This window comes from Salvelinus sp. IW2-2015, linkage group LG20, assembly GCF_002910315.2.
Source record: "Salvelinus sp. IW2-2015 linkage group LG20, ASM291031v2, whole genome shotgun sequence".
NCBI lineage: Eukaryota > Metazoa > Chordata > Actinopteri > Salmoniformes > Salmonidae > Salvelinus > Salvelinus sp. IW2-2015.
In genome coordinates, this window is record NC_036860.1 from 41,357,662 (window position 1) to 41,384,710 (window position 27,049).

At 43.7% G+C, this 27,049-nt stretch overlaps 1 protein-coding gene across 3 annotated transcripts in view; it reads right to left on the reverse strand.

Annotated features, from left to right (window-relative positions):
- Positions 1-27,049, reverse strand: part of LOC111981317 (cytospin-B-like) — a 187,865-nt gene that overhangs the window by 59,048 nt on the left and 101,768 nt on the right. For all 3 annotated transcript variants that reach the window (XM_024012534.2, XM_024012535.2, XM_024012536.2), the window contains 2 exons: positions 8,129-9,684; positions 2,395-2,602 (listed from right to left, as the gene is read on the reverse strand). In XM_024012534.2, the coding sequence (XP_023868302.1) occupies positions 2,395-2,602; positions 8,129-9,684 (1,764 nt within the window). The remainder of the gene's footprint in view (positions 1-2,394; positions 2,603-8,128; positions 9,685-27,049) is intronic.

Sequence of the window (27,049 nt, forward strand, 5' to 3'; positions counted from 1 at the left end):
CTCCTGTCCGGAGCAGCCAGAGTCTCCCTCCTGTCCGGAGCAGCCAGAGTCTCCCTCCTGTCCGGAGCAGCCAGAGTCTCCCTCCTGTCCGGCGCAGCCAGAGTCTCCCTCCTGTCCGGAGCAGCCAGAGTTGCCCTCCTGTCCGGGGCCCGCTGCGAGGGTCCCCAGTTCCCCAGTCGACGGTAAGGGTCCTCGCTCCAGAGGCGCCACCTAAGTGGGCCAAGACTAAGGTGGAGCGGGGTCCACGTCTCGCACCAGAGCCGCCACCGCGGATAGATGCCCACCCAGACCCTCCCCTATAGGTTTAGGTTTTGCGGCCGGAGTCCGCACCTTTGGGGGGGGTACTGTCAGGCCCTGACCTTAGAGATCCTTTTTATGTCTCTATTTTGGTTGGTCAGGGCGTGAGTTGGGGTGGGCATTCTATGTTGTGTTCTATGTTGTCTWGTTCTATGTYTTTGGCCTGGTATGGTTCCCAATCAGAGGCAGCTGTCAATCGTTGTCTCTGATTGAGAACCATACTTAGGTAGCCTGTTCCCACCTGTGTTTGTGGGTAGTTGTTTTCTGTTTTGTGTGTTTTCACCTTACAGAACTGTTGTTTCGTTTCGTTCTCTCTCTTTGTTGTTTTGTTGTTATTCAGTGTTCAGTTTATTTTATTAAAGTAGTATGAACACTTACCACGCTGCGTGTTGGTCCAATGATTCCTATTCCTCATCATCAGACAAAGAGGAGAAGGGTTACAGCAAGACGAAGAACACCATCCCAACCATGAAGCGCGGTGCTTTGTTGTGGGGGTGCTTGCTGCAGGAGGGACTGGTGCACTTCACAAAATAGATGGCATCATGAGGCAGGAAAATAATGTGGATATATTGAAGCAACATCTCAAGACATCAGTCAGGAAGTTAAAGCTTGGTCGCAAATGGGTCTTCCAAATGGACAATGACCCCAAACATACTTCCAAAGTTGTGGCAAAATGGCTTAAAGACAATAAAATCAAGGTATTGGAGTGACCACCACAAAGCCCTGACCTCGATGCTATAGAAAATGTGTGGGCAGAACTGAAAAAGCGTGTGCGAGCAAGGAGGCCTACAAACCTGACTCAGTTACACCAGCTCTGTCAGGAGGAATGGGCCAAGATTCACCCAACTTATTGTGGGAAGCTTGTGGAAGGCTACCCAAAACGTTTGACCCAAGTTAAAAAATGTAAAGGCAATGCTACCATATACTAATTGAGTGTATGTAAACTTCTGACCGACTGGGAATGTGATGAAAGAAATAAAAACTGAAATAAATCATTCTCTCTACTATTATTCTGACATTTCACATCCTTAAAATAAAGTGGTGATCCTAACTGACCCAAGACAGGGAATTTTTTATCTGATTAAATGTCAGGAATTGTGAAAAACTGTATTTAAATGTATTTGGATAAGGTGTATGTAAACTTCTGACTTCAAATGTACATATTCTCATTCACCCCTTTAGATTTGTGTGTATTATGTAGTTGTTGGGGAATTGTTAGATTACTTGTTAGATATTACTGCACTGTTGGAACTAGAAGCAAAAGCATTTCGCTACACTCGCATTAGCATCAAATTAAAATTTGATTTAACCAAACATGAAATTAAAATTTGATTTAACCAAATAAAATAACTCAAACAATGCATACTGACCGCTACAAATATTTAGTTCTAACATTGTTTTTTACTAAACTGCACAAACAGGTCTGTAGGACAGAGACAGATGTGCTCGTAATAAACTGCCTGCATCTGTCTGTCTGTCTGTCTGTCTGTCTGTCTGTCTGTCTGTCTGTCTGTCTGTCTGTCTGTCTGTCTGTCTGTCTGTCTGTCTGTCTGTCTTTCTGTCGTGCTGAGGATCCGGATAGGGAGACAATCTGCATGTTATCTCAGCATTTAGGGCTCAGTGGGAGAAAGCCTCTAATAGACCTAACCAGCTAGCCAGAAGCCAGCCAGCCAGCCTGCAAGGTCACAGTGAATCAGTGGAAAGCCCTGCCAGGCCAATACTCAGACATCTGTATCTGTCAATGTAGTGGAGCTAAGCAGTAGATCTGGTGCTTCAGACAGCAGCTCCAATTTGTCAGCCCCAGCTGAGAGACCTTCCTGCTCCCCTCAAACAGAGCCACACTGGTGATGTACTCTGAATAAGCCCATTCCCGGACAAAAAAAATATTTTGAGCACATGCTATTTAGTTCAGATGTTGGCTTAATCTGGGTCAGGGAAACCGGCACTATGTGTTTAGGAGAGCTGTGCTTCTGTAACAAGTAAAAACCCCTGAGGTTAGGTTGAGGACAGTTGATGACAGTTGTACTCTCCAGGTCCAGGATGGAGGTGGTAGAGTAGTAGTAGACTGGTGATATATACACTAACTAGGGAACGTACGCTCTAGGTCCAGGATGGTCTGGTTGGTGTGGAGGTGGACGGCTCTCTGCTGCTCCACCTGGTCCTCCAGCTCAAAGATGGTCTCCTTCAGGTCCTTGATTTGGCCGTCGGCCTGCTGCCCCCCCTTCTCCAGGGCACTGACATGGCCACTCAGCGCTTCCTCAAGCCTTACGGCTCGCTCTGCCACCTGCTTGCACTCAGCCTCAGCCTGGGACATAGTAAGAGATGATCTGATTGGTTAGTCACATGGCGAGACATAGTAAGAGATGACCTGATTGGTTATCACACATAGAGCCATTTAAGAGATGGCCTGATTGGTTAGTCCAAACATCCATCAACAGGCCTCTTTCTACAGGTGTCCTGTTGGCTGCCAACAGCCCTGTGTCTGTAGTGACAGTGTACCCACTTTTTCAATGTCCATTCATGTACCTGTTTCCTCTATATTAAAGATGAAAGGAGAATACAAAAGGCCTTTACATAAAGCAGGTGTGAATGCAGAGGTTCGACAGAATTAGGCCTATTGTGTGTGCTTCATTTATCATTCCATGTCCTCAGAAGTTTTGTGATTGTATTTGACAGTTAATTCATAAATCTTTGCCTAATCACTAGATAGTTAAGGGTTACTTAACCATTAACACATCTAAACCACCAGACATCCTCAAGTCTGGGCATGTGTGCTTATCACTTAGCATAACTGACATTGACACATCCCTTATTGTAACCACAGCGTTAGATCTGTATGACGCTCTGTCTGTAACTGCTAATACTCTATTGTAGTCTGACGTAATAAAAGATAAAAAGCTGTTAAAAACTGTTGGACGTCAGCCCTGCTAGTGTCCACAGAGACTCATTGGCACAAGAGTTTAGTAGGAACTCCTCTAAAGCCAATCTGATAGCAAAGCCTACACTACAGTGTAACTGGCTCCTGGGTAAAAAGGTGATGATGAATCATTGATTTTACAGTTTAGTGTCTTGAGCCCTTGTCTCCTGCTGCAGGTAATACACTTCCTGATACACTATTGACAGTAACCTCAATCACCCATGCATTCCCTACTACAGATGTAGCATCTTCATTTGATCATCCTGTTGCAGGAGAACTTGCAATGCAGGAAATGTTTAACTTCTAGTGTATTTGAGGCTTAAAAAGGCTTATGAAGTTTGTAATTTCCACTTTTCAATTTCAGACTTGAAAAAATGTATCAACCCCTAGAAAAATGTAAATTGATTATAATCCACATAATAATTCACATGTCCTGTTGCTGCAGGATTATTCCTACTGTAGCAAACTGGATCAAATTATCTAAAATGGCACTGCAATGGAAAGCAGCCGTTTATCGGGCTCTTGACCAACCCTATCATTGTGTGTGTTTTTTTGTACATAATGTTTCCGCCATCGTTTCCAATGACCGAAAAGAGCTTCTTGACATGAGAACAGTGATCACTAACCTCAATTTGGATGAAGATTTCTATTTTAATGAGTCAGAGGTGCAGGACATAATGCTCACTCTGGACCAGACCCTAGTCCCCGAGACTCGAAAAAGAAAAAGGCGGCGCAAGAGAGGCCGACGTGAGGGCACCCTGATGAAACTATGTCGGCGAGTACATAAACCGCCTCTACCCTTAATTCAATAGACAGCCATTTTCAAGTCTTTCCATACATTTTCAAGCTGAATTAAGTCAAAACTGTAACTAGGTTGTCTTGGTAAGCAACTCCAGTGTATATTTGGCCTTGTGATTTAGGCAATTGTCCTGCTGAAAGGTGAATTTGTCTCCCAGTGTCTGTTGAGAGGAGGTCAAAGACCTGGCAGTGTGGTGCCAGGACAACAGCCTCTCTCTCAACGTCAGCAAGACAAAGGAGCTGATCGTGGACTACAGGAAACGGAGGGCCGAGCACGCCCCCATTCACATTGAAAGGGCTGTACTGGAGCGGGTGTCCACTGTTCCTTGATGTCCACATCACTAAGGATCTATCATGGGCCACACACCAACACAGTTGTGAAGAGGGCACGACAACACCTCTTCCCCCTCAGGAGATTTAAATGATTTGGCATGGGTCCTCAGATCCTCAGAAAGTTCTACAGCTGCACCATTGAGAGCATCTTGACGCGCTGCATCACAGCGTTGGTATGGCAACTGCTTGGCATCCAATCACAAGGCGCTACAGAGTGTAGTGCGTACAGCTCAGTACATCACTGGTGCCGAGCTTCCTGCCATTCAGGACCTCTATACCAGGCGGTGTCAGAGGAAGGCCCTAAAAATTGTCWAAGACACCAGCCACCCAAATCATAGACTGTTTTCTCTACTACCGCACGGCAAGCAGTCCAACACACCAAGTCTGGAACCAACAGGACACTGAACAGCTTCTACCCCGAAGGCATAAGACTGCTAAACAAGACTGCTAAATAGTTGCACCAAGTCTGGAACCAACAGGACCCTGAACAGCTTTTACCCCCAAGCCATAAGACTGCTAAATAGTTAGTCTGGGTAGCTATTTGGATAACTATTTAACTATCTGCATTGACCTTTTTTGCACTAACTTTTTTGACTCTTCACATACGCTGCTACTACTGTTTATTACCTGTCACTTATTCTTAGTTACAGTGCATTCGGAAAGTATTCAGACCCCTTGACTTTTTCCACTTTTTGTTACGTTACAGCCTTATTTTGAAATATATATATATATATTTTTTATCCTCCACAATCTACACACAATACCTCATAATGACAAAGCGAAAACAGTTTTTTTTTAAAAATATTTTTAATTTTCTCCCCTTTTTCTCCCCAATTTCGTGGTATCCAATTGTTAGTAGTTACTGTCTTGTCTCATCGCTACAACTCCCGTACGGGCTAGGGAGAGACAAAGGTCGAGAGCCATGCGTCCTCCGAAACACAACCCAACCAAGCCGCACTGCTTCTTAACACAGCGCGCATCCAACCCGGAAGACAGGCGCACCAATGTGTCGGAGGAAACACCGTACACCTAGCTACCTGGTCAGCGCGCACTGCGCCCGGCCCGCCACAGGAGTCGCTAGTGCGCGCTGATCATCCTTGAGATGTTCCTACAACTTGATTGGAGTCCACCTGTGGCAAATTCAATTGATTGGACATTATTTGGAAAGGCACACACCTGTCTATATAAGGACCCACTGTTGACTGTGCATGTCAGAGCAAAAACCAAGATATGAGTTTGAAGGAGACAGGATTGTGTCGAGGCCCAGATCTGGGGAAGGGTACCAAAAAATMTCTGCAGCATTGAAGGTCCCCAAGAACATAGTGGTCTCCATCAATCTTAAATGGAAGAAATTTGGAACCACCAAGACTCTTCCTAAGGCTGGCCACACGGCCAAACTGAGCAATCGGGGGAGAAGGGCCTTGGTCAGGGAGAACCAAATGGTCACTCTGACAGAGCTCTAGAGTTCCTCTGTGGAGATGGGAGAACCTTCCAGAAGGACAACCATCTCTGCAGCACTCCACCAATCAGGCATTTATGGTAGAGTGGTCAGAAGGAAGCCACTACTCAGTAAAAGGCACATGACAGCCCGCTTGGAGTTTGCAAAAAGGCACCTAAAGGACTCTCAATGAGAAACAAGATTATCTGGTCTGATGAAACCAAGTTTGAACTCTTTAGCCTGAATGACAAGCGTCACGTCTGGAGGAAACCTGACAACATCCCTACGGTAAAGCATGGTGGTGGCAGCATCATGCTGTGGGGATGTTTTTCAGCGGTAGGGACTAGGAGACTAGTCAGGATCGAGGGAAATATGAACGGAGCAAAGTACAGAGAGATCCTTAACAAAAACCTGCTCCAGAGCGCTCAGGACCTCAGACTGGGGCGAAGGTTCACGACCCTAAGCACACAGCCAAGACAACGCAGGATTGGCTTCGGGACAAGTCTCTGAATGTCTTTTAGTGGCCCAGCCAGAGCCCGGACTTGAACTCGATCAAACATCTCTGGAGAGACCTTAAAATAGTTGAGCAGCAACGCTCCCCATACAACCTGACAGAGCTTGAGAGGATCTGCAGAGGAAAATGGGAGAAACTCCACAAATACAGGTGTGCAAAGCTTGTGCAAAGCTTATAGCGTCATACCCAAGAAGAAGACTGTGATCGATACCAAAGGTGCTTTAACAAAGTATTGAGTAAAGGGTCTGAATATTTATGTAAATGTTACATTTCAGTTYCAAAAATATGTAAAAACCTGTAAAAACTAACTAATATTAGAATATGGCTGTAACGTAACAAAATGTGGAAAAAGTCAAGGGGTCTGAATACTTTCCGAATGCACTGGAAATTTACATATATACCTCAATGTCCTCGTACCCCTGCATATCGACATGGTACTGGTACCCTTTGGATATAGCCAAGTTATTGTTACTCATTGTGTATTTATTATTACTTGTATTATTACGTTTTACTTTTCTATACTTTTTATATTTTCTTTCTCTCTGCATTGTTGGGAAGGGCCCTAAGTAAGCATTTCACTGTTAGTCTACACCTGTTGTTTACGAACCATGTGATTAATAAAATTCGATTTGATTTGAAATTAAGATCCTACATCTGTACAGCTCCATCATAGGCTACAATACATGCTGGGTTACTGGGACACATACTGTGAAAGCCCCCAGGCATGATGTATTGTATTAAAAAAAGATATTGATGACACAATGCATTCTCCACAGCACGTCTTCTTACAGTATGTAGAGCATGACGTTAGTGACTGAAGTCATTATTTACCGGCCTCGCCCTCACACCCATTTGTCAGGAGCCAGAAGCCTGAGTCATATGTCACTCGACTTGACCTGCCAAGGTTCAGATAGGATTCTTTTCTTTCAAATAGTTTTAATGTTTGATTCAACCTGTGCCAGATGGTCAGCGTTTCAACATTTGGGACTATTCCATTGGTTCCATTGCAACAGGCAGGCTCAATGAAACGGGGCAAAAGTATTTGAAAGAAAACAAATACTGTATGAACCCAGGTCTGCCCTGACTGGACCACCCCAGTGTAGAGTCAATTAGTTATGACATCAGTCAGAGGCAGCTGACTAGGACACACCCCGTGTTCACATCAACAACCACAGAAGGGACCCTAAACCCACACAGCCCAGGCTGCTGACGTGTGGTGTTGTGGGGGAAAACCACTGCTCACTCAAGCTCTGATCCTATAAGCAGATGAAAACAATTTCATAGAACATGAGTTCATACGTTGGAGAGTGGTGAGGGAAAGTGCTGAACTATAGCCACAAAGCCTGTCTTCATTAGCAATACAATATTTATCTTAATTCAAACCATCATGGCAGATGAGGTATTGTGTAGGAAGCTTGTATCCACTACAAGACCATGGTACTTGCCTACAGAGCAGCAAGAGAAACTGCCCCTCCTTACCTTCAGGCTATGCTCAAACCCTACTCCCCAACATGAGCACTTCGTTCTGCATCCTCTGGTCTCTTGGCACTCCCACCCCTACGGGAGGGCAGCTCCCGCTCAGCCCAGTCAAAGCTCTGTCCTGGCACCCCATTGGTGGAACCAGCATCCCCCTGAAGCTAGGACAAGAAAGTCCCTGCCCATCTTCCGAAAACATCTGAAACCCTACCTAAAGAGTATCTTAAATAACCCCACAGAACCCCACAGAACCCCGACTGCTCGAGGATGAGATGCAAATTGGTATTCCACCCACCTTGGTGAGTAATAAAGTTTCTACTCTATTCTATTTTATATGGCTTGGTGTCCCACCCACCTTGGACAGCAGTCCCTGTGCGTGTTCAGTGTCAGTCTGGGCCTGTAGCAGCTCCTGCCGTAGCTCTGTTACCTCCCCCTCCAGTCTGTCTCTCTCAGAATGGGCCGCCTTCAGCAGCCTCTGCAGCTCTGTGCTGTCCCCAGCACTCTGCATGGCCTTCAGCTCCCCAACCTTCTGTCTCTCTAGGTCCACCTGGGCTTTGAGTCGTCCGTTCTCCACCCTCAGGGCATCCGTTGCAGCCCTGTGTTCCTCAGCCGCACACGTCATCTCACCCCCGGCCTCCACCTCCTTCTCCAGCCGGCCTTGGAGGTCATCCCTCTCCTGCCTGAGGGACCTCACCTGCCCCTGGGTTTCCTGGTGCTCCTCTTCCAGGGTCCTCAGGCTCCCCGTCAGCTGCTGCTGGATGTCCACCAGCTTCTCCCTCTCAAAGTGAGAGCTCTCCACCAGGTCAGCGTAGCGCTGCTCCAGCTCAGCCGCCCGCGACTCGTCCCCGCTCTGGACCTGGGCCACCTCCTGCAGCTTCCCGGCCAGGGCCTCATTCTTCTGGGCCAGCAACTCTACCCTCTCCCTTTGCTGCTGCAGCGACGTCTGTAGGAGGCCCTTCTCCTCGGCCAGGCGCTCATTCTCAGCCGTCAGCTCCTGGACCACCTGCTGTTGGTCGGCCAGCTCCTGTAGTGTTGCCTGGAGCTCCTCTGCCGTACTGTGCTGACTTTCCTCCATCTTCTGGATCTGCTCCGTCAGGCTCTCCACTGAGGGGTCGCGACCCGAACCCTTCCCCACCCCTACACCACTGCTGCTCACTGAGTCAGACTGCGACGGGATCTTCTCAAACTCTGAGGAGTCCGGAGAGGGCGAGCCCTTGGTGATGTCACTGCCGGAGGAGACTGAGGTTTTGAGCGGGCTGGGTGTGGGTGACTTGGCTGGGGGACTAGTGTTGTTGTCTGAGGGGAGGCCGTTGACGGAGGGCTTGGAGGGGCTGGTGGTGGTGGTAGTGTTGTTGGACAGAGGAGAGGCAGGCGAAGTTTCCAGGGAGAGAAGCTTCTCCTTCAGGGCCTGGTTCTCCTCCCTCAGAGCTGCCAGCTCCCTCTGGAACTTCCCGTTCTTCTCCCTCAGCTCCCCCACCAGGGCCTGGGCATCTGTGGCCTGCTGGGATAGACCTTGGCCCTGATCGGGGGCACCCTCAGGTGGGGTGGAGGGGGTGTTGTGAGGCGAGGGGGATGAAGACAATGAGGCTTTCCCCCGGCAGCGCTGCAGCTCTATCCTCAGCTTGCTGATCTCAAACTCCTTGGCCTTGGCCTCGGCCAGAAGCTCCTTCACCTGGCACTCCAGGAAGCCTCTCTCCGAGCCCTCGGCGTCCACCCTGGGCTTTGTGATGGTGGAGCCACGCTGGTGCTTGGCTGCCAGGGTGGCCAGGCTGGAGGTGCTGGCGCTGGGGACCATCTTCTTGGTCGTGGAGGTCCGCAGCTGGTCCCTCAGCGACACACGGTCCCTGGTCATGGTGGGGGGAATCTCCCTGGGGGCAGGGATACCAGACTTCTTGGATCCTGATTGGATGCCTGAAAAAGATTATCAAAACACACATTCAGAGTCTGCTGCTTTCTTTTTGAAATGCCACTAGTAAAGTGGTAATGCTTTTGACTAATGCCTGTAATGTCCTTACCATTCAATAGAAACAATTTCCCACTCAGATTGAAGCTCTATTGTGATGCAGTGATAATATGGTGTTGCAATTGTCATCATCAGGTGTTGCAATTGTCATCATCAGGGGTCAATCATTCAACAATATTCATAGATTCATTTATTTGTTTTGATGGCTGAATGGCTGGCTGGTTGGCACTGTGTCTGTGTTACTGTGGCCATTGAAGGCTTCCGCCTTATAGCATTCCAGTGGGTCCACAGGCCCCGGATGGCTTTCCAGACCTCTCTCTCTCTCTCAAATACGAAGAGCTTTTACTGATTCATCCCCCACGTGATCAGGGCGCCATCTGAAAGGCTTTTATTGTTTGTTTTAAAATTATCAGCAAACAAAGACACAGGGGGTTCTTGTTACCAGGGATGACCAGGAATGGTCCGGGGCACATGGAACGTTCCAGCACAAAGCAGCCCAGTCAGTGGACAGATACAAAAAGAGCGCTGTGTTGATGACACACTAGACTGACTGCCATCAACCTCAGAGGGCACAGACTACTGCACAGCCTGGGCAAGAAGAGATAGACCAGGCTTCTGTATAACCCTATAAACAACACACACATCCACACACACATCCACACTCGCACACACACAAAACATTCAAGATACACTGGCACGTTGGCTCACATCCACACCTACAAACAAACACACACTCACAAACAAATAGTCTGAGCTCATTTGGAATGGAAATCCTACACCCCTCTGGGCTCTTAAAGCACTTCTCCATTGATGGGCACTTTGCAGGGACTATCACCTCTTTGTACGGGCTGGCTGTGCCTGCCAAGCCTGCCAAGCCCCAGACAATCTCAGGGGCGCAGCGCGGTTTAGCATTCTTAAAGTGGGGTTCTGTGGATGAAAAGGAGAGTGTTGCTGAGGCCGGGACCACAGAGAAAGGAGTCAGAGACCTAACTTACTTCATCAGCACTCAACTATGCTTCTATATAAAGCAAGGAGCCCGGAACTCGGAACTCTGTGTGCTTTCTTTTTACAATAACACAATCATAAATGGCTAAGCTTGCAAAAATAAAAATGACACATTTCTATATATATATATATATATTATATAGCAAGTACGCTGGACACTTTCTTTTCATAATAAAATAAAATCACAATAAAACGACAAATAGTTCCAGTAAAACATTAAATATCAAAGCTATAAAAAATAACACGGCAGATTGGCTGGCACACAGAGTGACTGCAGACAGACATTGTGGTTTGCCTTCAGTCAAAAAAAAGGACCTAACTACTCCGCTTGAGTGAGAGCAAGCAAAAGCCAGTCATTTAAATGCCCATTAATCAACTTTGCATTGGTTCTCCATCAGTCAGGTCAAGTGAACTCTAGTGAATTTCCCAGTGGACTAGCCTTTGCTCTGCCAAGATCCCAGGCTGCCATTAAAAATCTATAATCACTTACTTCTCTGTGCATTTTACAGTGGATGCATCCACTACAGACTGAGGCCATACATGCCTAAATTATGTATTATCACATGGAAGATTTTAAGATTTTAACAGCTACTTGTTTATGAATAAAGACTGTGATGAAATCAGTTGTGTTAGGTTAAAAAACGACTACATCATAATACATTACAGATTGACATATTAAGATGTTGTTTGGGGATGCCTGTACTGTATGTGTATAAACAGAAACTGACAGACAGACTGACAGACTAACACACACACACGCGCCACAGAGTATGGCGCACACACACAACACACACACACACACAACACACACACACACACACACACACACACACACACACACACACACACCACACACACACACACACACACACACACACACACACACACACACACACAGTTCACAACTCCCCTACATCTCTGCACAGTGGCAAGACAGCATATAGGCCAGACCTATAGGTCATGTGGGGCATATACACACACACACACACACACACACACACACACACACACACACACACACACACACACACACACACACACACACACACACACACACACCACACACACACACCACACAACACACACACACACACACACAAGTTCACAACTCCCCTACATCTCTGCACAGTGGCAAAGACAGCATATAGGCCAGACCTATAGGTCATGTGGGGCATATTCATGCCAATTGCTCTTATTGTTATTATATATAACCAGGAGCGAAAATCTGATATCAACCTTGGAGGGGACAATTAACATGAATTTTTCTCAGGAGCAATTCCTGAGGGGGACACCAAAAGTAGTGCTGTAACACATAGACCTATGTTGTAATATGTTAAATGTATATTGAGGGCCATATATCACTACTACTGGTAATTGTTAGGTACAGTAGTTAACTGAAGGGTTGTCCCAACCTTGTTTAAATCATTAAATATACTAATAATAATAGTTATAGCAGTGTTCCTTATCAGTGCAGTGTTCCTCTCTCTTGAAACGTCACACTCTGTTTGCAAGAGTTTGCCGGTTCTATAAATTGTGGGTGTGGCTGATATGGTTCTGTGTCATCACTGGTAACTGGACAGATGCTGTGCCACTGTCCCCTACTGGTGCTGCTGGCAAAAAAGGGTGACACCTGGTCCTGCCGTGGCTGTGACATGTCCTCTGAAGTCTCTCTCCTGCTCTTTCCTTTCACCACCTCACTGACTCAGTCTGTCTCCTAGAAAAAAATAAGGTGTTTGCCTTGTACTCCTAAGTACCGTACACAAACTACACAATTAACACAACAGCAATACCATTGCCTTAAACAAATCTTAGTTTGCTCCAGTTTAAAGTTGAGAGCGGGGTATCCATGGCATTTTCCAATTATGTCCCTATTTTACAAAGTAAAAAAAATGAGAACCTTTCATTGTGCCAAACAAAGACTCAACAAACTTACCTGAAGACTCCTGTCTCTGCCATCTGTCCCTGCATCTGTCCCTCCATCTGTCCACAGCTCTGCTGTCTGTGTGCCATCTGTTGCCTGCTCTGCTTAATGACATATTGTGAAACATTCCATTAGCATTTCACTTCTTTCTTATAACATTTTATCAACTGGTCTTTGAGATTTAGGCTACTAGAGTTCTTACTTTGCTTTTGGTGTCCTGAAAAATACTCTGAGTCGTCCGTTTTTTCTTGCATTTTTTCTACCTGGCTGGCTGGAGGTCTAGTGCTGCACACACACACATTTACACAACATCATGCTCAACGTTTTAATTTTAAGTAGTTTGTTTCATATTGGCGGCTTCCAACAATAGCTGAATTTGAAAGCTAGCGAGCACCAATTCAGTTTTCTGTGTGTTTGCTATAATCTTTTAGGTTAAAGGTGAAAAAAAAATTTAAAGTTCACTAGCGACAATTTTGCTTTTGAACGAGACCATTAATATATTTAAGACAATGGTATAAGAGAGTGTAGTTCTTGTTCAGTTTGGACTTCAGTTTATCGCTAACCTTATCACGGGGACTTTGAAGCACTACAGCTGCATGCTATCTTGGAATAAACTCAGATAGCAATATTCATCTTTGACGACGCCCACATAAATGGAATAGGTACTAGCTAGCTTGATAGTTAATGTTGCTTTAGTTGCGCGCTAGCTCTGCAAATTCAGCTAGTGTGTGAACCCTGCCACATTAAAAAAATATATACATTGCTATGGCGGCGATTGAACTGGATAACCTCACGTCAGTTACGTACATTGAGTGCCTTTCGGACAGTAGATACGAACCCTCTATTACCTTGCCAGCTAAAGAACTGGCAGTGTATCAAACCATCGTGAGGCAAAGGGCGGGGGAGGTCGCAATCTTTTGAAACTTAAAAACGCGCTATTAAGTGTCTATAATCAGCACAAGTGCTTTCATTGCGTATTATTAATATTATTGAAATTACATAGTTATGTTTACAGTGATATATTGGGGGGGACAAATCATATTTTTCCCAGGATGGGGGGGTCGTGTCCCCCCCGTCCCCCCTGGGATTTCCGCCTATGATAACATATAGGGGAAGAGTAACAGAAGGAAAGTGAAAGAGAGGGAGAGATGAATAAAAGGAGAGTGAATGAGAGAGAGGCAGATGTGTTTAAGCTCAGTCCATTTCCATTAAGATGACTAATGTTTGGAGTTGAAGTGGGACTCTGGGACATCTCCCATTCACAGTCCCCCACATACAGTAACGCTCTCCTTCTACTTCCCAGTCCAACTGAATAAAACCCATATGGACTGTATAAACTCATTTTCCTCGTTGGGAGCACTCACCTCCCTTTTACCATGACTTCACTACAGCTTGTCCCTGCGCACATAGCCATGACATAAATCTGTGTGCAAAACAAGCCAACTAATACGTGAACATTTACAGTACATTCAAATATAATACAGAGAAAGGAAGGCTGTCTGGAACACAGCCATTCTGACCATTACTGAAAGATGAAAACAATAGCACATTTTTTGTGGACCTGTAAACAGATTGTTGGATTTCAATAAGTAGGTCCAATAAATGAGAGAAGGGATGAATGGTAGCCTATCCAAACTTGTTGTAGGCCTATAGGCTATTTCAAGAGTTCCCTATGAAACCATCACAGTCAGAAAATGTGAGGAGTTTTTATATACCTATTTCAAATTATTTTAGAATGCAAAGATAAAATAAAGAGATTTTTGATCTCTTCTTACTAACGGCAAATGATTKAATCTTGTTATTATATTTAACTACCTGTTTTTTGTTATAAATAAGAATGTCATCATATATTCCCCATTTGCACAAGGCTACTACTAGGCTTCTTTTGCCTTCTTGCAATGCAATACTTCAACCACTAGAAACTGTGCGTACCCATGGTCTACAGTGTGCGGGAGGATAAGCACATTCTCATGTCAAATCTTGCGTGAAAACTGTCTCATACATATTTTGGGGCATATTTTGTGCATACGCAACGTTTACAAATGAGGCCCCAGACCTGGGTTCAAATAGTATTTGAAATAGTGCTTGATGGAGCTTACCTGGCACATTAGAGCCAATGGAATAATTCCAAATGTGTAAACCCCGTCCATCTGGCCAGGGGCGAAAATCTGATATCAACCTTGGAGGGGACAATTACATTACATTTTCTCAAGAGCAATTCCTGAGGGGGACACCAAAAGTAGTGCTGTAACACATAGCCTACGTTGTAATATGTTAAATGTATATTGAGGAACCATAATTCCTACAACTGAATAATTGATAGGTACAGTAGTTAACTGAAGGGTTTAACCAACTTGTTCAAATGTTTAAATCATTATAATACTACTACTAATAATAGTTATAGCAGTGCTCCTTACCAGTCCAGTATGTATGCAGGTATTCGTACTTACAACTAGCAATATCAAGAAAGGTCAGTAGGTAGCAATGGTACTGTACACTGTATGGGTGTAGTTTTCATAAATACAATGAACATGGTGTGATCACATCTAAAAGAGTCTCCATTGAGAACCATCACAAAGGTGGTCTCTGTATTGAATTGACCTTTTAATTTTACTTTTTCTGATACATTTATATAGTCATTAAATGTGCCACTGGCCTGCGTCTACTACAATATCTTTACAAGAACAAAAAGCTTAAAATAAGTACAGTTCTAAAAGCAAAATAACTACTTCAATGAAAAACCCAAATAAATCAAACAAAATATCCTTCAGTCAGTGTCTCAACTCTTCAAACAGCAGCTATGGACAAGTATGTCGCACAAAGTATGCAATTTTAAATAAAATAACATGAAATAAATAATTTGTAAGTGTACTGTCATGTACTAAAAACTACTCTCCTCTAGGCTGCTTAGTACCCGCTCATACTGCCCTAGCACAGCTCTAATAGCAGTATTCCGCACAGTCCACCTTGTTGGACATAGGGGTTTCCGGGTGGGCAGATGTGTTTCTTTGGACGTGGCAATTGATTCAAACATGCTCTTAAACTTTCCTGACTGGCCATAGAGGACACCTAACTGATGGACCCAAGAAAGGGAATCCCGGATCAGTGGGGAGGCTGAGCAGCAAGCCTGTGTAATCAGATTTACACAGTGTGCTCCACAATGGACATAGAGGGCTAATGGCTGCTGCCTTCTCACAATTGCCTGTGCACCTGTGTATTTTCCTGCCATGTTTGAGGCACCATCGTAACTCTGCCCACGTAAGCCAGACATGGGCAAATTGAGCCTCAACAACACTTCAGTTGCCACTTTCGCAATGCCCTCGCCTGTTGTCTCCGACACCCTGTATAGCCCAATAAACTKCTCGTGAGGGACAAGGTCATGGTCAACATAATGCAAAAAGACACTCTCCTGTTCAGCACCAGAGACATCTTGAGTACCATCAACAATTAATGAAAATTGTACAATCGGAAGAGARCTAATCTCAGCTGCAATGACTCGAATGATTGTATTGGCCATGATGTTCAGAATTTCATTCTGTGCTTTGGGGCCTCTTGAAGGCTACACATGTTGTGTGGTCCTCCTCTTGAAACGTTGGCAAGAGTTTGCGGTTCAAAAATTGTGGGTGTGGCTGATATGGTTTTGTGCCATCACTGAGGTAACTGGACAATGCTGTGCCACTGTCCCCTATACTGGTGCTGCTGGCAACAAGGGTGACACCTGGTCCTGCCGTGGCTGTGACATTGTTCTCTGAAGTCTCACTCCCTGGCTCTTTCCCTTTCACCACCCTCACTGACTCAGTCTGTCTCCTAGAAAATAAATAAGATGTTTGCCATTCTCCTAACTACCGGTACCCAAAACTACACAATTAACCACAACAGCAATACCATTGCCATAAACAAATCTTAGTTTAGTCATCAGTTTAAGTTGAGAGCGGGGGTATCAATGGCATTTTCCAATTATGTCCCTATTTTACAAGTAAAAAAAATTGAGAACCTTTCATGTTGCCAAACAAAGACTCAACAAACTTACCTGAGACTCCCTGTCTCTGCCAATCTGTCCCTGCATATCTGTCCCCAGCTCTGCTGTCTGTGTGCCATCTGTTGCCTGCTCTGCCTAATGACATCATTGTGAAACATTTCCATTAGCATTTCACTTCTTTCTTATCAACATTTTATCAACTCGTCTTTGAGATATTAGGCTACTAGAGTTCTTACTTTGCGTTTTGGTGTACTGAAAAATACTCTGATGTCCGTCTTTTTACTTTTTTCTGCCATTTTTCTACCTGGCTGGCTGGCTGGCTGGCTGGCTGGCCGGTCTAGCTGCACACACACACATTTACACAACATATGCTACAACCTTTTCTAATTTTAATATAGTTTGTTTCATATTGGCTGGCTTCCAACAATAGCTGAATTTGTAAAGCTAGCGAGCACCAATTCAGTTTCTGTGGTGTTTGCTATAATCTTTTTTTTTTAAAGGTGAAATAAAATAAATTTTAAAAAGTTCACTAGCGACAATTTAGCTTTTGCAACGAGACCATTAAATATATTTAAGACAATGGTATAAGAGAGTGTAGTTCTGTTCAGTTTGGACTTCAGTTTATCGCTAACCTTATCACAGGGACTTTGAAGCACTACAGCTGCATGCTGATCTTGGAATAAACTGACGATAGCAAAGATTCCATCTTTGACGACGCCACATWAATGGAATAGGTACTAGCTAGCTTGCTAGTTAATGTTTGCTTTAGTTTGCGCGCTAGCTCTGCAAATTCAGCTAGTGTGTGAACCCTGCCAACATAAAAAAAATAAAAACATTGCTATGGCGCGATTGACTGGATTAACCTCACGTCAGTTACGTACATTGAGTGCCTTTCGGACAGTAGATACGAACCCTCTATTACCTTGCCAGCTAAAGAACTGTCAGTGGATCAAACCATTGTGAGGCAAAGGGCGGGGTGGTCGRAATCTTTTGAAACTTAAAAASGCGCTATTAAGTGTCTATAATCAGCACAACTGCTTTCATTGCGTWTTATTKATATTATTGAAATTACATAGTTATGTTTACAGTGATAGATTGGGGGGGACAAATCATATTTTTCCCAGGATGGGGGGGTCGTGTCCCCCCCGTCCCCCCTGGGATTTCCGCCTATGCATCTGGCAGACAGGCTTAATTGAACGCTCAAAGTATTTGAAAGAAAACAAATACGAGTTTATTTCTCATTCCACATCTCATATAAAGAGGCCTAACAATGGAACCCTCTCTCTTACTCTCTCTCTCTCTCTCTCTCTCTCTCACTCTTTCTCTCTCTCAGTGTTACTGTAGCCAACCCTTCCCTGTCCAAAAGGAGGGTTCGGTCTCACATAGAGCCAGGCATGGGCAGTGATAGATAGTGGCACAGTTGGCCATGCAGCCTTAAGGCCAAGACAGAGCAGCTGCTCAATGGGAATCATCTCATCTTATCCTCATCAAACAGTCCGCCAGTCTCAGAGGAGAGCAGAGGCATGCTTTATCCAGGAGAGGTGCCAGCTATCAGATGCTAGCTGGGCTATAAAAAAGGGGTGATAGGAAGGAGAACATTGAAGAAAAGCCTCAGTGCCTAAATTTATCTATGCTGAGATCAACATGTTTGATACAGTGCAGAAGATAGACCGAATTGACTTTTCTCTTCCAACACAACATATAAAACCATGTCTTAAAACTGTTCTTCAATACTGTATGACTGATACATTTCTGTAACATTATAGAACCTTACAGGGTGTGTAACTTCTAAACCCCTTACCTAAGCCTACTTTCAGGGTATTCATAAATCACATAAAGTTATCCTCACCATATGTTTCACAATTTAAAAGAAGTCAAAGGAAAGCACAAAGAAGACAAGCTGTGAATTAATAGCCAACTATTTAAAATCCTCAGTTGGGACAAATGCTTCCTGACTCCAAAGTTATCTGGGCCTGACTTGCTAAGCCTTTGACAGACAATGACAACTCCTTATTTTTAGGGGTTACTGAAATGGTGAGAGGGAGAGAAAGTGGGGGAGAAAAAGAGAGATGAGAGAGAAAGGCTGAGAGTAAGAGAGAGAGAAAAAAAATCTATGGAGAGAGATAGCGAATGACTCGTTTCAAGAAACTAGGCGTATGTCGCATGTCACTACTTCACAGGAGCAGCATTTGAACGTAAACATTTATTTTTGATCAAAACACGTTTTATTTGCAGAAATGCCTTCTGGAACATGTGAACTTCATATGCCTTAATAACAAACTTGTATTTCATCCATAAAATTGTTAAATTACAAGCCTAGTTGGTTTAGCCATGGAAATAGACAAGAACCTTCCCACTGGCCATGATTGGCTGAGATAATGCATGGGCTGGACATGCCGGGAGATAAGTTTGGATTGGTCTGCCATGTAGCAGGCTTCTGTCTATTACGTGAGCTGTTCAGTATGTGTTGACAGTCCTTTCTACCACGCCATTTTTGAAAGATATAAAGTTAGCCATTGAGAACAACCAAAGTTTTGCTACTTTTCTCAACAACATTGATGCCCTAAATTTAGCTGGTGCTATCGACAGATCAGAAGGAAAAAGTGATGGCCTACTTTCTGCACACACCATGGACAGTATGAACCGGAGTGACTTGACACAAAGCTGGCCAAACAAGATGTAGCTACAAACAAAATGGAGTTAAATGGCTCCAGTCTGCCGTGAAGCGTTCATCCTTGTAAACGGTTAAGAGTCTAGCTACATTTTCCAGATATAAGTTTCCAATTTTTTCAMAAAGTCATTTTCATCGCAAGTTAAAGTGTACTGTTTGTTAGCTAGCAAACATTAGCTTGCTGGATCGCTAGTTAACGTCATGTGTATGATCTGTGTTACAATATTATTTGAATCAGAAAACCATTTGCATTGCTAGTTATAGCCTAATGTTAACTAGCTAACATTGAACCTAGTTTGTTAGGTTTAACCACCTGCAGATTCATACTACAGCTATGACAATGTCTGTATTGGTAGTAGTATGAGTTGGGGTTATGCCGGTTCATCGTTTAGCTAGCTAGCTACATGTCTAAACAAAAATMTCTACTTTGGCTGGTTTATTACATGACCCATCAAATTAGCAGGTGTATCTGGGGGTGATTAAGGCCATCTATTGTATTTAATGAACATGTGTACATGTCTAGACAATAGTGACCCTTCCACTTAGCTAGATGTGGGTGAGGGGTGGTTATAGCATTTCCTTCACATGACTCATCAATTTAGACAAGTGTGTTGGGTAAGCGTCATTTAAAATATAAAATATTTATAAAATATTTTTATCTTGACACTTTCTGTTTTTGATATTGCTACTATGCAAGTACTATCACTGTACCGTTTACATCTTCTGTATCCTCTGCATGTGACAAATAAACATAGATTTTATTTGATATAGTGTGTGTTTACCACATGGCCTCACATGTGAATCCTTAGAGATGGGTGGGGCTAAGGCTTAAGAGGGTGTGAACGATACTGAAAGGGTGTAGACAAAGAAGAGCTCTCCAGTAGGTGTACCAAAAATTCAAGGGCCATTTTCTCAGAAGTGGGTTTACAAGTTTATCAACTTTCCCATTGTTCCTCAACTGCAGTGTATGATATACCATTTTCTAGCTCTGAGTCTCTACTTTTATCCAATGTAAAAAATACAATTTCAAATGTTGCTACATAAGACCGACTTGAGGCGGTCGGTCACATATATACAAAAGTATGTGGACACCCCTTCAAATTAGTGGATTCGGCTATTTCAGCCACACCCGTTGCTGACAGGTATATAAAATCGAGCACACAGTCATGCTATCTCCATAGACAAACATTGGCAGCAATATTTAAACGTGGCACCGTCAGAGGACGCCACCTTTCCAACAAGTCAGTTAGTGAAATGTATGGCCTACCAGAGCTGCATCGGGCAACTGTAAGTGCTGTTATTGTGAAGTGGAAACGTCACAGTGCAACAATGGCTCAGCCGCAAATTGGTAGGTCACACAAGCTCACAGAACAGGACCACAGAGTGCTGTATGTAAAAATGGTATGTCCTCAGTTGCAACAATTACTAATGAGTTCCAAATTGCCTCTGGAAGCAACGTCAGCAGAATAACTGTTTGTTTGGAAATTCATGAAATGGGTTTCCGTGGCCGAGCTGCCATACACAAGCCTAGCTCGCCGCCATTGGACTCTGGAGCAGTGGAAACCCGTTCTCTGGAGTGATGAATCACGCTTCATCATCTGGCAGTCTGACAGATGAATCTGGAGGTTTGGAAGATGCCAGGAGAACGCTACCTGCCCCAATGCATAGTGCCAACTGTAAAGTTTGGTGGAGAAGGAATAATGGCCTGGGGCTGTTTTTCATGGTTCGGGCTAGGAACCTTAGTTCCAGCGAAGGGAAATCTTAACACTACAGCATACATTGAAATTCTAAACAGGCCTAATCGCCCAACATCAGTGCCCAACCTCACTAATGCTCTTGTGGCTGAATGTTAGCAAGTCCCTGAAGAACATCTAGTGGAAAGACTTCCCAGAAGAGTGGAGGCTGTTATAACAGCAAAGGGGGACCAACTCCATATTAATGCCCATGAGTTTGCAATGAGACGTTCGACGAGAAGATGTCCACATACTTTTGGCCATGTGTAAATCCTCCAACAAGCTCTGGAGACTGGTTCTCATTGATAGCAAAGTGTAAATAATGTGAAACACTAGCTTTGGAGAGAAACAGAAATACTGCTGCCAAGTAGAATGGGCTTTCTGTCATGTTGAGGAAGAAGAGAAAGGCTACACAACATCTTGTGACAAGAGTTTTCTTTTTTGTGCTCATTTGGTAAGAAAGTAATATTCACAATAGTGAATCATGGACTAATCATTGCAGGATAGGGGTTTTTGGAGGAGAAGCCACAGTAACAAGATTTAGATTGCAGGCGGCCAAATGACAAATGAAGCCAGCAGTGAAAGCCAAGATCAACAGGCTTGACCAAAGTCATTAACCCAAACTCCAACTTTTAACTTAAAACATTCATGTTTCTACACAGAATACTGCTGACACGCCAGAAAACACACGTCCACACAGAGAGAACCATTGTTAGTAACCCCACTTCTGATCTCGAGTCCTGTTGAAATGGCTTCCTGAAATGATCGGAAATTATTGCTTTGTTTACATTAACTAATTGTTTAATTAATAACTCACAGTGTGAGTACCTCATCACAATAATGCACTCTGGTCCATATCTATCTTTTTAATGAAGATGAGGTTTTAAATCAAAGATCGGCAGGGGACGTGTAGCTCAGTGGCTTCTGGACACCAGCGTTACCAGCCACCCAAGCCAAGCCAGCAGCCAAGAGGTAACAGGCTGCATTGTGAGGGGAAGGAAAGGCAGCCCCCAGCCCAGCCTTCTTTAATTTCATTTACACGGGGGGACAGGAGAGGGAGTGACGATGACAGATAAGTGGCCGGGGCCAGTCAGGCCGGTCAAGTGTCAGAACCGTTGGCATCTGCAATGACACAGTGGTACCGTCAGTCAGTGGCCGACTGCTATCACGAAGGAATGAATGACCTTTGAAAGGGAAAGAAGTCTCATTTCCACACCACACACGCGTGTGCACACACACACACACACACACACACACACACACACACACACACACGTCTCATTTCCACCCCTAGCCCGCCCCCTCTGGAGTTCCAGGAAGTGCAGTCTAATGTTTTCCAGTCAGGTGGATGTGGGGGGTACAGAGCAGTTAGATAAAAAATAATATCCGTCTCTCTCTCTGTCTGGGGTTTCCTGTTGTCCAGGCAGCAACTGGACAGGACGTAGCCTGGTGGTCCCAGATCTGTTTGTGCTGTTTTGGCAACTCAACACAGGAGTTGGCAAGATGGCACAAACAGATCTGTGACCAGACTAGACAGGACGGGATGGGGAGTGACTGGGTAAACTGGAGCTTATCTCTCAGGCCCTGGGCTCACACAGGCATTCCACTCTTCTTGCTGGTGCGGAAGACAGACTCACAGTGGGGTTTCCATATGCGTCACTGTGATACAGGAAATGGTCAGCCAGGATGGTCAGTCAGTCAGGGACAGGGGAGGCAAACGTTAACGCTAGCTGTCACAGTCCAAGCGACACATCATCCTCCAGACCTTGATTCAAATAGAATTTGTTTTCTTTTAAAGACTAACGGTTCCTTATGTTCCATCATCAGACAAACATCAGACAACAATTAAAATCATCATTCTAACTCTTCTAGCAGAAAAAGATACTGCCAACTATGAGTTAGCCAAGAAACACAGACTCTAGCATTGTTTTTCTACTTATCAAAGGCCAACTTTACTTGCAATACTATAGTAAGTACAGATATTCCACTAAGGTTCCTGAAACTCGGACAGACGGTCTAAATTCACTCTGGCCAAAACTTAATCTCTTGGCCTGTGTCTCAGGTCCCAAAGACTTAAATGGACAGATATTCCACAATAGTTCCTCCATATGAGTTGATGAAAGCTCTAGCCTAAATTCACTTACACTGGGCTTTTTTCTGGCCAAAACATAATCTCTTGGCCCCAAGGCCCCAGGTCCCAAAGACTTTGGGTCAGATTGATGATGACATCATACTGTGGAGGAGGAGAGTGCATAGTATGATTAGAGAGCGGATCTGCAGATCACATCTGATTTAAAGCCCAGAATGTTCTAGAATGTCACCAGATACATTTTATGGGCCTACTATAGCAGATAGCAGAAGGGGATATAGTAGAGGCAGGCACTCAACGAATGCAGGATTTCAATAAACCCCCCATTTCCCATAGTCTACTACAGTATACCACATAAGAGGCACGTCAATGAATAGGAATCTGATTTGTGCGCCGTTTGAAGGATGGTGTAATTGCATTTGCCGGTGATCGGAAGTGGTGTAAATCAGGTAAATGATCTAGTTTCACAGACAGTTACCAGGACCATGGAGGATAAGCAGCAGCTGTAACACATATCACTTTGTGAGTGTCAGTTTAAGGGCTGGTTTAGAAGTAGTGTACAAAAGTCCTGGGTTTAGACCAGAAGGTCCTCGCCTGGCTTTGCATGGGCTCTCCAGACTATTGAGTTTAGGAAATTATTGCATTGGGGATTTGACTGGATATATTATCTGCACTTGGGAAACGTCCAGTATCTGCAGATCCACAGATACTCAAACCCAACGAACGCTTCCCTTGTTCTTTGTGATTCTATCTTTCTATCTTTATTCCTGCAGATCATACATGCTGCCATCATGTCTATGGGATTATTACCATAGTACCATAATCTTCCCAGTCCCCACCATAGATTTGAAGCCATAACTATATCCAGGGGGCTCAGATAACATGCTCTCCAATCGTCTACTTCAGCATGATTGCACATCTCAATCCAAGAATTTGCATAAAAACCAAACGACTGAGAACAGAAGGCGCAAATGTAAAATCGAGGCCGCATAGATGGTCATTGGAAGTATAGATATCCATCCTATAGTAGTTGCATAATATGTGGAGTACATAGAGTATAAGCTATAGTACAAAGTCCATGCCGTATGTCATGCACAATCAACGTGGCACACTGTATCAACAACATGTTTGAGTTGAGTAAAGGGAAGGAATTAGAGGCTTTTTAAAGAGTTTAAGGGTTGCTTTAAAATTCTGTTGACCAATCTGAAAATATTAATGTGAACTAACTTGGAGAAAGAATGGAGGTAAAGAGTGAGTTTGGCATGCCTGGCTGTGAAGGATAAGTAGTAGGGTCGGTGTGGAGAGACAGAGAGTGGATGGAATCTGTCACCACATTGGCTGAGGTGATATTTTCCCTGCTGGGGCTGGCCAATAATCCTGCATATAAATAAATAAATAAAGAGGGAGAGAGAGAGAGAGCAGAATGGATGGGCTTTGGCTGGGCTAAATAGAGACTGTAAATCACTCAGTGGAGTGAAAGAAGTAGAGTTACTGCATGTATGGGATCAAAAAGCTGACTCACTTACAGAGGGTTACATTTTGACTTGTGATGGTTCGGAAATATACTGTACACACACCATACAGAAAAACCACTACTTGATTACACAGAGATGGGGAATTGCTGGTGTTGCTGTGCCGGAACCAAAACAATTTGAAACACCAAGAGCAGAAAGGCAGCAGGGAAGGAGTAGAGGAGTAGAGCCCAGGGCTAGTATTCACAACAACCTCTACTGTAAGCAGAAGTAAAATATCCCATACTCATGTATTCCTGTGTCCAAGTCATTATGGGTAGTGAGCGACTCTAATGTCAGCAAGTGGCATATCATTCATCAAATACTCCTGAGAAGTGGACTCTCTTTTTTTAGAACAGCAACACCTGCAAGTCTGCACTATACAGTGCCTTCAGAAAGTATTCATACCCCTTCTTATTGCACTTTGTGTTGTGTTACAGCCTGAATTCAAAATGGATTACTTTTTTTCCCTTCTCACCCATCTACACACAATATTCCTTAAGTGGAAACATGTTTTTAGAAATGTTTGTACATTTATTTAAAATGAAATACAGAAATCTAATTTACATAAGTATTCACACCCCTGAGTCAACACTGCACCTTTGGCGGCAATTACAGATGAGAGTCTTTTTGGGTAAGTCTAAGAGTTTTGCACACTTGAATTGTACAATATTTGCCCATTATTCTTTAAAAATGATTCAAGCTCTGTCAAGTTGATTGTTGATTGTTGCTAGTCAGCCATTTTCAAGTTTTGCCATAGACTTTGAAGCTGATTTTAAGCCAAAAGTGCACAGGAACATTCAATGTCGTCTTGGTAAGCAACTCCAGTGTAGATTTGGCCTTGTATTTTAAGTTGTGGTCCTGCTGAAAGGTGAATTCGTCCCCCAGAATCTCAGTATCTCTACTTGCACATCATCATCTGCTCATTTATCACTCCAGTGTTAATCTGCTAAATTGTAATTATTCGCTCCTATGGCCTATTTATTGCCTACCTCCTCATGCCTTTTGCACACACTGTATATAGACTTTATTTTTTTCCTACTGTGTCATTGACTTGTTTATTGTGTTATTGGCTTGTTTATTGTTTACTCCATGTGTAACTCTGTGTTGTTGTCTGTGTCACACTGCTTTGCTTTATCTTGGCCAGGTCGCAATTGTAAATGAGAACTTGTTCTCAACTAGCCTACCTGGTTAAATAAATGTGATTTTATTTTATTTTATTAAAAAAAWATATATATAAAAAAAAATCTGTTGGAAAGCAGACTGTACCAGGTTTTCCTCTAGGATTTTGCCTGTGCTTACAGCTGTATTCCATGTATTTATATTAAAGAAAACTCCCTAGTCCTTGCTGATCACAAGCATACCAATAACGTGATGCAGCCACCACCGTGCTTGAAAATATGAAGAGTGGTACTCAGTGATGTGTGCTGTTGGATTTGCCCRAAACATAACGCTTTCTATTCAGGACCGAAAGTTCATCTCTTTGCCCCATTTTTTGCAGTATTACTTTTGCAGTGGTGCCTTGTTGCAAACTGGATGCATGTTTGGAAATATTTAAATTTCTGTATAGGCTTCCTTCTTTTCATGGTGAAATCACTGTGCAGTTTTCTTCCTCTTTGGCAACTGAGTTAGGAAGGAAGCCTGTATCTTTGTCGTGACTGGGTGTATTTATATACCATCCAAAGCCCAATTAATAACTTTAACACCATGCTCAAAGGGATATTCAGCATTTCCTTTTTTTATCTACCAATCGGTGCCCTTCTTTGCAAGGCATCGAAAAACCTCCCTGGTCTATGTGGTTGAATCAGTGCTTGAAATGCACTACTCAAATGAGGGACCGTACAAATAATTGTATGTGTGGGGTACAGGGATGGGGTAGTCATTCAAAAATCACATTAACCACTATTATTGAACACAGAATAAGCCCATGCAACTTATTATGCAATTTGTTAAGTACATATTTACTCCTGAACTTATTTAGACTTGCCATAACAAAGGGGTTGAATATTCAAGACGTTTCAGCTTTTATTTATTTTTTCGTTTCTAAAATGTTCTACAAACAAAATTCCACATTTACATTATGGGGCATTATGTGTGGATCATTGACACAAAATCTAAATGTAATCAATTTTAAATACATGCTGTAACACAACAAAATGTGGAACAAGTAAAGAAGTGTTGTAGCGATGTGCGCTGAGAGTCAGGAAGCAAGTTCAGGGAGTGAGTGTTTTAATCAATAAACAAAACATAATACAAAACAAGAAACATGAACAACGCACAACATGAAACAGAAACAATGACGACTGGGGAAGAAACCAAAGGGAGTGACATACAGTGGGGCAAAAAAGTATTTAGTCAGCCACCAATTGTGCAAGTTCTCCCACTTAAAAAGACGAGAGAGGCC